Below are 12,175 nucleotides of genomic sequence, written 5' to 3'. Positions count from 1 at the left end.
ATATCATCTTTTTTAAACTGTTATTTTATGGAAGACATATGCCTTCTTACTCTCATCCCCTCAAATCAGGAATTTGTTTAAAATATCAATCCTCAAGGCATCATTGGGAGTCTGCACATATTAAGCCCAGACATTTGCAAATTTCTGGATTAGTGGTGATTAATTAAAATGCAGTTTTGATGTGCCTTAAGATCCTGAGATACCTCAAATTCCAGAAGTCTCTCTTAAAAATCGGGCACAGTGGGAAGCAAATTCAGGAAAACAATGCTGGCATCTTCTCTCATAAACCACCAAATCAACAAATAACTATGTAAAATGAGCTCTTGTAAAACTTGAGTAAAGAATACTATCAAAATGATTAAAATCTCATATATTAACTTAGTATTTTTAATGGGGAAATATTGCTTTGTAATATGTGTGGGAAAAGGTATTAAGAAAGTATTTAATATCTCTTTTATTCATTTTAGATAAGATGGGAAAAAAACATCACATTGGGGGAACCACCAGGATTCTTACATTCTTGGTGGTGGTAAGTATCTTTTATTCCATTTTTATTAGATTGATGATGTATTCTTGTAGGCCTGCACTGTACCTGTTTATTATTTCATGTTTATTTTTAATTTTTTTTCATTTTCTATAATTATTTTCTGAAAGATAGCACTTAAAAAAAAAGTCAAAGTCAAAACCAGAATTAGTGTTCTTTAACTTAAAGACACTATTATTAAGTCAAACTGGAGTTGGGTTTGGTATGGAATCTCCAACTGTAAGTATGATTTGGTATTAGTCAGCTTGGGCTGCCATAATATTAATTTTATTTATTTTTTTTAACGTTTATTTATTTTTGAGACAGGGGGAGACAAAGCCTGAACAGGGGAGGGTCAGAGAGAGGGAGACACAGAATCTGAAACAGGCTCCAGGGTCTGAGCTATCAGCACAGAGCCCGACACGGGGCTCGAACTCACGGACCGCGAGATCATGTCCTGAGCTGAAGTCGGCCGCTTAACCGACTGAGCCACCCAGGCGCCCCGTGGGCTGCCATAATAAATTACCATAGACTTCTTGGCTTAAACAACAGAAATTTATTTTCTCACATTTCTAGAGCTTGGACATCCAAGATGAGGCTGTTAGAATGATTTCTTTCTGGCGAGGTCTCTCTTCCTGGCTTTTGGATGCTGGCCTTTTTACTGTGTCTTCCCATGGCAAAGAGAGAGAGAGCTCTCTGGTGTCTCTTCTTATAAGGGCACAAGGTCATCATGAGGGTCCCACCCACATAAGCACATCTAAGCTGGGGATACTGAAGGTGGAAGTGGTGGTGAATTTTTAGGACAGTGAGGAAAAGTCCAAAAAAAACCTGAATTAGTTCAATATAGACTCAGGGATAGAACTGTGTAGGAACACAAAAAAGACTCTCAGACTTCCCTGAAGACCCAGTTGATACCAGAGCTTATCAATTTCATTGTAGTACTAGTATGTCCAGATATGTGATTTTTCTGCAGCAACATTGGTACTTCAGGTGTCTGCATGGACAAGTTAGGCTGTTTGTTTGTTTGCACTTCTTCAATTAGAAGTATTTCCTCTTGAGGGGCACCTGGATGACTCCGTTGGTTAAGCTTCCAACTCTTGATTTCGGCTTAGGTCATGATCTCTCAGTTTGTGGGATCGAGCCCCACATGGGGCTCTGTGCGGATGGTGCACTTGGAGCCTGCTTGGGATTCTGTCTCTCCTCTCTGCCCCTCACCTGCTTGTGCTCTCTCTCTCTCTCAAAATAAACAAATAAACTTTAAAAAAAAAAAAAGAATTATTTCCTGTTCAGTGGTTCAGTTATTTAAAAGAAAAAAACAAAAGCTGTCTTCTAGTGTCATGCACATGGTATCCTTGGTACACCTTTTAAACGTCGCTCCTGAAAGCATGCCTTACTAGAAGTTTTGTGGTGAGTGGAAACGCACTTGATCAGTTGTGGTTTTGGGTTTCCCTTGTTTGTCTCACATATGTATAGCAGAAACAGGTGCGGTTCTTTGGCTCAGAGTTGTTCCTGTATTTGGAACAACGGTTTGTTGCAGTTAAGTGCTATCATTGTGCTGTTTTCCTGGAGATTAAGACTGAGCTCTTATAATGTATAATATTACAAAAGTCAACTTTTCATTTTACATAGTATGCATTTATGATAGCTAGATCTAGATTGTAAATATTTAGCTGTTTGCTGAATGTAATTGAGTCCCCTCACCTGTTGACACCTTCTATTTTTTATGTTTCCAATTAGGTCTACAAGGTAGCCTAAGAAACCATTTTAGGAGTCTGTGTCTATTGGATTAGTAGGCTGAGTGAGGATTTTGAAAAATTTCCATTAAAGAATTAATTTTATTTCTTGCACCTGTTTCTCATTTGCTCCATTTCTTATGAATGTAACCTGTTTTCATACAGTTGACAGTTGATATTACCTTTAGCTTTTTTGGTCTTAACTGTCAGAAGATACAGCTCTTAAATCTGCCATTGCTCTTCCTTTTTCTTGGGCTTTTAGATTCAGGGAAGCTCTTCTGTGGTTTTGGTATTTAACTAATTTTAATTTATGCATAGTTGGAGATATCAAAGAAATGATAAATGGACACATTTTTTTTAGAGTATATTTGTTCTGTTTAAATCTAGCACATGCAAAATATATAGGTACAGTATTTTCAGTTTTTAAAAATGTCCTCCCTTAAACTACTAATGTACCCTTTGAGGTCCTTATTTCATCTTCGTAAATAAGTGGTTCTAAATGATTTTGAGATTATGGGATCCTCTGAGAACTGATGCAAAGCTGTGGATCCTCTCCTTCAGAAAGCTGCCCAGATCCTAAGCTTTCTTGATCTTTGTGTGTAACCAGCCATGACTGTGGGCCTTAAATCCAGCAGATGCTTGATGTTTTTTTGTTGTTGTTAACTGTTTCGGAGGTCTTTTTGATTTTCCTTCCCCTCTCCCCCTTTTTTTTTTTGATAGGACTTATTTTTTTTTTTTAAGAGCAGTTTTTAGTAGTTCACAACATAGTTGACAGGAAGGTACAGATATTTCCCATATACCTTCTACCCCGATGTAGGTATAACCTCCCCCGTATTAACATCCCCCATCAAAGTGGTACGTTTGTTATAGTTGATGAACCTACATTGATACATTTATAACTACCTAAAGTCCACAGTTTACATTATAGTTCTTGGTGTTGTACATTCTGTGTTTAAAAAAAATTTTTTTTTAACATTTATTTATTACTGAGAGACAGAGACAGAGCATGAGCAGGGAAGGGCAAGAGAGAGGGTGAGACACAGAACCCGAAGCAGGCTTCAGGCTCTGAGCTGTCAGCACAGAACCCAATGCGGGGCTTGAACTCACAAACTGCAAGATCATGACCTGAGCTGAGGTTGGATGCTTAACCGACTGAGCCACCCAGGCACCACTTTTCTGTGGGTTTGAACACAATGTATAATGACATGGTCCATCATTACAGCATCATACAGAGTATTTTCACTGCCCTAAAAATCCTCTGTGCTTTGCCTTTTCATCTCTCCAACTCTGGCCCCCCTGGCCACCACTGATCCTTTTACTGTCTCCATAGTTTTGCATTTTCTGGATTCTTTTAGGTGGAGTCATACAGTATGTAGCCTTTTCATATTGGCTTCTTTCACTTAGCAAAATGCATTTAAAGTTTTTCTGTGTCTCTTCGTGGCTTGACAGCTCATTTCTTTTTAGTGCTGAATTATATTCCATTGTCTGGTGGTACCATGGTTTGTTTACCTACTGAAGGACATTTTGGTTGCTTCCAAGTTTTTGCAATTATGAATAAAGCAGTTATGAACATCCATGTATAGGTTTTTATGTGGACATAAATTTTAAATTTCTTTGGGTAAATACCAAGAACCATGATTGCTAGGTCTTACAGTAAGAATATTTTTAGTTTTGTTTTTTTTTAAAGTTTTTTAATGTTTATTTACTTTTGAGAAAGAGGGAGAGACACAGTACAAGCAGGGGAGGGACAGAGAGAGAGGGGGACACAGACTCTGAAGAAGGCTCCAGGCTCTGAGCTCTGAACTGTCAGCACAGAGCCCGACATGTGGCCCAAACTCATGAACCGTGAGATCACGACCTGAGCCAAAGTTGGATGCTCAACTGACTGAACCATCCAGGAGCCCTATCCTTAACTCTTTAGAGCTGTGCTTTATTATATGTGCTCTAGGTTAGGGATTCAGGGATGTACTAATATATGTATTTTTTAAAACCAGGAAAGCAGTTACTGCTGTTGAATTCAAGATGATTAAGATAATAGGTATTCTTCTAAAACTTACTGCTTGCTAATTTGGTCAAATGCAAGGTCCCTGTTGGATGGACCAGTTGCAATTTTATGACTTCTTCTCACTTCTGTATTTTTATAGAATATTTGAAAATGGAGTTGTCCTGTTGTTTAAGCCTCTTCATCAAATATTTACAAAGTGTAAAACTATGCTGCCCTCAAGGAAATAAGTATAGGAGAGATAAACAATTAATAGTATTATAACTGAGGTATATATTAGTTACAGTAGCAATTCAGGGGGAATGCTTACTTTAGTTGCGAGATTTAGGAAAGGCTTTATAGAAGAAAATCTGAGCTGAGCTGGAAGTTGAGTGAAGGAACGATATTTTGGGCAAGGAATAGTTAGAATGAAGCCTCAAAAGGAATGATTGTGAATCCACGACATGACTGGTAGCTTGGATCAGTTGAATTGCAAGTGCAGTACTATGAAGCAATAGAATAAATGGATGAAGACAAAGGCAGTGGCCAAATGATAAAGTCCTAGAGTACATCAAGGATTTTGGATTAAAACTCAAAGATTCTAAACATGGTATATGACATGATTAGATTTGTCCTTTTAGACATTCACTTGGCATCAACAGAGATGGATTGAAGAGGGTTGAGAACAGGGATGGAGTCTAGTTACAGTTACAAGGCAAGTTTAATTGTCCTGTTGAAAGGTGATAGGTGATTGATCCCACATAGGAAACAATGAGTAGAATTGTTGGCATGTGAAGGATGAGTTTCCTAGGTTTTAGATTTGGATGGTGGGATGAACAGTGATATCATTGACTGAAAGAGGAAATATAGAAAGAGCAGCAGGCTTTGGGGAAAAAATGCCATAATTTATGTTGTACAGGTTAAATTTTGACATGCCTCTGTTACACTCAGATAGTGATGCCCTAACACAAAGTCAGAGGTCTGGGTGTATAGCTCAGAGACAAGTCCATAATGGTTTGGAAATAATGAGCACAGACCATCCTGAAGGTGAAAAGTGCTTACAGATTCAACTGCCCAGTGTAACCAGTGAGACAGCACCTGGGGTTAGAACCCTGAGGAAAGTCAACATTTAAGCCTGGGTAGATGAAGAGCAGCCTCAAAGGAAAATAATTGGAGAGGGAGAAGGGTAATCAGGAGAGAATAATGCATGGGAACCAGGAAAGACATTTAAGGCAGAGATTAAAGTTTATAACAATTGTAAGAGGACATAAAGATTTTCCTGAATTGAGAAGTAAGGTGAATTTTGGTGGTCTTGAGGAAAATAGTTTTGGTAAAGTGGTGAAAGAAATTCAGAAAGCTTCTGTAATTTATTTTTCTACCTCGAGGGTTACTGAGAGTAGCCGAAGTGTGTGGTGGCATATGTAGTTTCCAGATTAACAAGAGAACAAGACCTAACATTTTAGTTTTTAAATTTATTTTTTTATTTTAAGTTTATTTATTTATTTTGAGAGAGAGACAGGGAGAGCAAGCAGGGGAGGGGCAGAGAGAGAGGGAGAGAGAGAATCCCAAGCAGGCCCTATGCTGTCAGTGTGGAGAAAGATGTGGGCATCTACCCCGTGAACCATGAGATCATGACCTGAGCTGATACCAAGAGTCGGTCTCTTAACTGACCGAGTCACCCAGGTGCCCCAATAGCCTTGTCAATGTGTATAATTTATTTATTTACTTTTTAAAATACTGACTTTATTTTTATTTTAGAGAGAGAGTGTGAATGCTGGCGGGGGGGGGGGAGAGAGAGAGAGAGAGAGAGAGAGAGAGAGTGAGAGAGAGAGAGAGAGAGAGAGAGAATATATGAATGAATGAATATCTCCCCTGAGCTGAGCTTGGAGCCTGACTCTGGTCTTCAACCCACAGCCCTGGAATCAATGACCTGAGCCCAAATCAGGAATGGGATGCTGAGCCAGCTCAGCCAACTGAGCCACCCAGGACCTCCTCAATTTGTGTAATTTAAATTTAAGTCTTCTTATTTAATGTTTTAATGGCAGGAAGTATGCTTTATTCTTATTTAATTTTATATATAAAACACCTTTTGAAATAACTTTGTTTCCATGTATTTATATACTGAAATAACTATATATGATATCACAGAGAAAATAAACGAATAGCTAAGATTATCATAAGAACTCAGTTTCTTTCACCTGGGAGTGAGAAGTCAAATCTTAACAGTATGCTAACACTCTAATGATTTTAGAGTCTAATGGATGAATATCAGGTATAGCTAAGAATAACCAAGTACCCATGTAAAAACAGTAGCTTGAATTAGTCACCTGGTCACCTGAATGGTATAATAATTATCATTGGCAGACTAATTCTTACTCATGTTACATGTCTCTCCTGTAATAGGCATGGCATAACTTTTTGAATTGAGTTAACATAGGGTGGGGGGATGGGTGGAATAGATGATGGGGATAAAGGAGGGCACTTGTGATGAGCACTGGGTGTTGTATGGAAGTGTTGAATCACTATATTGTACACCTGAAATTAGTATTACACTATATGGTAACTAGCTGGAATTTAAATAAAAACTAAAAAAAGAAAAAAAGTTAAATAGCAATATAAGATAGTGCAGGTGACAACTAAAATAGGAGTATAATCATGGTGAGAAGGGAGTAAAAAGTATTACAAGAGAGAAATAAAACAGAGGTGATTAGGCTAAAAAGAAATAGCAAAATGTTCCTGGGAGAAAAAAAAATGTAAAAAAATAGGAAAATTTGGTGGCGAGAAGATACTATAAATAAATGATGGAATTTTCCACTAAAAACAAAGGATTAGAAAGGAAACTGAGGCAAATTTTACTCTGTTAATAGGAAAACTTCTTTTCTTGCCATACTAGTTTTGAGACTTTTCTAGAATATATATATTTTTAGTACCTTTATTCTTCTTTTTTTTTTTACATTTTTTTTTTAACATTTATTTATTTTTGAGATAGAGCATGAACGGGGGAGGGGCAGAGAGAGAGGGAGACACAGAATCAGAAGCAGGCTCCAGGCTCTGAGCCATCAGCCCAGAGCCCGACGCGGGGCTCGAGCTCACGGACCGCGAGATCGTGACCTGAGCCGAAGTCGGACGCTCAACCGACTGAGCCACCCAGGCGCCCCCCTTATTCTTCTTTTAAAAGTACTTTTGCATATACCATCTCTTGTATCTGTACAAAAGCCTGTAAAATACATTAACAGATACTGTTTTCTCTCTTTTTACATAAAGAAGCTAATGGAAGGAAACTATTTTCTCAAGGTCAGATTTAGAATTAGAGCTGAAATTTCCTGAATTGTAACCAGTGCTCATCTCAGTAACAGATGATATTTCTTAAACACAGAGCAGAATTTAGTGGCCCACTATTAATAAGACATTAATTACAGTTCCCTTTTGAACATCCTGAGTGGCTAATTCTAGACAGTACATAATGGGACTCAGAAAAGTTGTCTCTTCTGAGTCTGGTCTATATTGAGGCATCTGTACATCACTGGCAGCTGCATGTAGGGTGAGGGGGTGGTTGCCATAGGATACTCAGGAAATGAGTTGGAGTATGAGAGTCAAAGGTAGGATAACAAAGTGTTTGCTGTCTTATCTAGGACAGGTATCTACTACACTTGTAACAGCTGATGCTGCTTGGCCTGCCAGAGCTGCATAAACTTGCCCATAATCAGCATGAGCCATCTTGAAATGAAAACTCTTCATACCATACTCACATTAGAGGTAAAATAATGTAAGAATGAAAAAGTTCAAGCCCAGCTCTGCCACTAACCAACTGTGTGACAACTAGGCAAATTATTTAACCTTTTTAAGCTTTGGCTCCCTCATTGATAAAACAGGCATAATAACGGGAGGATTAAATGCTGAATGTATGATGCTTAATATATGATGCTTGAATTTAGCACATAAGCTATTTTAATGATACTTTAAATTATTAATTTATAATTAACCCAAGAGTATTGTGAGAATGATGGTAGTGGGACAAAATGTAATTCTTGCGTTTTGTAAACTATTAAATAATGCTTTGGAATAAGACATTGCATGTATGTCTTCATGCTCTTCATCTAAGATGGTTAGCAGGTACATGTATATTTTACATAAAACCCTCTTTAGTGTTATGAATATTTTTCTTCAGTATAGATTATGAGGATCTAAGAGTCATTTAAAATACATTTTTGGGCCAAAGAGAAATAACTTCCTTAGCTATTAACAATTTGAAATTAAAGTAACATGGCATGCTCCTTAGGAAAAAAAAATTTCCCCTGTGTTCTTTTCTTCTTTTAATTTTTATTTTCAGGTAGTCCCGAATGTGGCCAGTGGATTAAGGTTATATAATTATGTTAGCATCCCATCTTCTGGACACTTCTGACATGATTCACCCTTGTAGACTTTTCTGACAACCATTTTGCGTTCCTTATTCCTTAGAGATATTGACAGCTAGTGAAGTCATCTCCACTCACATCCTCAGAATAGAAGAAAAACAGTTAATGTATTAGTGTTGAAGAATCCTCAACTTGGAAATCTTATGTTTTCCTTTGATTTATGTGGGGGAAATTTTAATAATTACAAATGGTACAAGAACAAAGATTTTAATACTTTGCAGGTTTTGATTCCTGTAGTTGGTCTCTAACCTCTTCATTTGTAAAATACTTATTTTTCACTTGTTTCTGCATAGGAACAAAGAGACTGTGTAAATCTCAACCATTACTCATGATGATGAATCCACTGCATTTCAAGGATAATATTTTCATGTCCAGCTTAATAGATGATCTGTAAAGATTTGAAAAGCTCCTTAGCCGCTAGCATTTATGGTTGTTAAGGAAAGTCTGTGTCTATAGAAGTCCAGAATTTTCTACCCTTGGCCCTCATGGGAAACAAGGAACCAGTTCTGTGGGTCATCAGAAAAGCTTACTAAAGTAATTAATGAAATTCCTCCAGCTAAGAACAAATCAAGTATTGCTATGACTCTTACCTACTTAAAAAGCCTAATTTTTCCTCTAGGACATACGTCCACATTTTCATATGGTAAATGTCATAATATCAGCCAAAAGTCTTTGCCCAGAGTATTGTAAAATTTTAATAATATATGAGAAGTAACTTCCACACTGGGTTGTATTTGGGTGCTTTAGGAAATTGAGTCTCAGTTTTCAATTCAACTCATCACTAGTTTTGGATCCACGGTCACATATATGCCATGAATTTTATATCTTCTTTTTTCCTCTGTGAAGCATATGACATAGCATATTGCATAGATTATGAGTTAATATACACTTGAAATATTAATAGGAGAAAATCATAGTTTAAAATGTTAATTTATGAAGGGTTTATAGAGGTCTTCTCATTTTAAGCTTGTTATTTTCTAAATTAGGTAAGTGATTTGTCTACTGTCCCACAAAACCAAACATGGAATAATTGCAGAATGTGAACTCACATTTTGATCATCATGCAGCTTTGTTGTTGTTGTTATGATTATAACTAATTCTTCTCAGATATTGCAATGATATTGTAGCAGTCACAATATACTCTATGAATCAGATAAACTAGTGCAAAACATGGGTTGGATTTTCTAGAAAAGGTAAACTTTTGAAATATCTTTCCCATTTGTGATGACTTCTTAGGTAAGAACATATAAATACTTATAAAATAGATGAAATGTGTTTAACATGAATATCATAACACTAAAAATAAATTTGTATTTAATTTTTAAATTCATTTTATACTTAGAATTTTGTAACATATTTTACTTTAATTATGAAACTCCTAATGAATAGGGTTTATAAATTGAAAATTTACCTTATTTTTATGATGAGTATTCTTTATTATTAGTATCTCATAGGTTTCTGGTGGTCTCCTTAGCTGTATGGTCTTTGAAGTGATGGAATAGAGATTGCGAATACACAGAAATAATTAATATTTGTTTTAGTCACTGTAAAATGGTACCTAAAACAGGGCTGGCCAGGATACTTTTTTTTTCCTCATTTTTTTCAAATTGTGGCAAAATACACAAAACATAAAATTCATCATCTTAACCATTTTTAAGTGTACAGTTCAGTGGTGTTAAATATATTCATAATGTTGTGTAGTCTTCACCTATCTCCATAACTCTTTTATTTTGTGAAATTGAAACTCTATATCCATTAAACAATAACTCTCCATTCATTCCCCACTCTTCCATTCCCTGTCAACCACCATTCTGCTTTCTTTATGATTTTTGGCTACTGTAAGTACCTCATATAAGTAAAATCATGTAGTATTTGTCTTTTAGAGACTAGCTTCACTTAGCGCAGTGTCCTTGTGGTTCATCTGTATTGTAGCATATGTTAGAATTTCCTTCCTTTTAAAGGCTGAGTAATTTTCCATTGTATTTATATAGTATGTCTACTTAACCATCAATGGGCACCTGGGTTGCTTCCATATTTTAGCTATTGTGAGTAATGCTGCTATGAACCTATGTGTATAAATATCTCTTTGAGACTCTGCTTTCAATTAAAAATTTTTTTTAACACTTTATTTATTTTTGAGAGAGAACGACAGAGCACAAGTTGGGGAGGGGCAGAGACAGAGAGGAAGACACAGAATCCGAAGTAGGCTCCAGGCTCTGAGCTCCACCACAAACTGTGAGATCATGACTTGAGACAAAGTCAGCCACTTAACCAACAGAGCCACTCAGGCGCCCCTGCTTTCAATTTTTTTCTAAGTTTTTATTTTTATTTATTTATTTTGAGAGAGAGAAGGGGAGAGGCAGAAAGAGGGAGAGAGAAAGAGGCACCAGGGTGGCTCAGTCAGTTAAGCCTCTGACTCTAGATTTAGGCTCAGGTCATTATCTCCTGGTTTGTGAGTTTGAGCTCCACATTACACTCCATACTGGCAGTGTGCATCCTGCTTGGTATTCTCTCTCTCTCTCTCTCTCTCTCTCTCTCTCTCTCTCTTTCTCTTTCTCTCTTTCTGCCCCTCCCCAGATTGTTCTAAGAAAATAAATAAACTTAAAAAAAAAAATGAAGAGGAAGAGCAAGAATCCCAAGCTGGCTCTGTGCTATTAGCGCAGACCCTGACGGGGAGCAGGGCAGGAGGCTCGATCCCACAATCCCATGAGATCAAGACCTGAGCCAAAACCAATATTCCAATGCTTAACCCGCTGAGCCACCCAGCACCCTGTGCTTTCAGTTCTTGTGGGTATAAACCCAGAAGTAGAATTGCTAGATCATATGGTTAAATTTATTCCTGGGTGTGTTACTTTTTTTGATACAATTGTGAATGGAATTGTTTTCTTAATTTTGCTGCCTGATAGTTCATTGTTACTTTATAGAAACACAGCTGATTTTTATGTATTGATTTTATATCCAGCAACTTTACTGAATCCATTTATTTAGTTCTAGCAGATATTTTGTTGATGGTGTCTTTAGTAATTTGAGTCTTCTATGTCTCTCTCCCTTTTTTTTTAAAGTTTATTTGTTGTGAGAGAGAATGTGTATGTGTGTGAGCAGGGCAGGGGCAGAGAGAAAGGGAGAGGGAGACTCCCAATCAGGCTCTGCACTGACAGCACAGAGCCTGACATGGGGCTTGAACTTAGAAAGCATGTGATCATAACCTGAGCCGAAATCAAGAGTTGGATGCTTAACCAACGGAGCCACCCAGGCGCCCCTTTCCTCCTGTTACTGATCTCTAACTTCATCCCATTGTGGTCAGAGAAGATACTTTGTGTGATATCTATCTTTTCAAATCTACTGAGACTTAATGTGTGCTTTAACATATGGCCTATTCTAGAAAATGTCCCATGTGCACTTGAGAGGAAGGTATATGCTGTTGTTGCTGGGTGGAGTGTTCTGCATATGTCTGTTAAATCTAGTTACTTTGTTGTTTAATTTCTGTTTCCTTGTTTATCTTTTGTCTGGTTGTTTTATCCAG

The 12,175-nt window shown here is 37.1% G+C and overlaps 1 protein-coding gene across 6 annotated transcripts in view; it reads left to right on the top strand.

The window, feature by feature from the left end:
- SSBP2 (single stranded DNA binding protein 2) overlaps positions 1-12,175 on the top strand; it is a 316,027-nt gene that overhangs the window by 105,048 nt on the left and 198,804 nt on the right. For all 6 annotated transcript variants that reach the window (XM_045033195.1, XM_011284326.4, XM_045033196.1 and 3 more), the window contains exon 3: positions 468-529. In XM_045033195.1, coding sequence (XP_044889130.1) covers positions 468-529 — 62 coding nt within the window. The remainder of the gene's footprint in view (positions 1-467; positions 530-12,175) is intronic.

Source organism: Felis catus, chromosome A1, assembly GCF_018350175.1.
Source record: "Felis catus isolate Fca126 chromosome A1, F.catus_Fca126_mat1.0, whole genome shotgun sequence".
Lineage (NCBI taxonomy): Eukaryota > Metazoa > Chordata > Mammalia > Carnivora > Felidae > Felis > Felis catus.
This window is presented reverse-complemented; position numbering and strand designations above follow the sequence as displayed.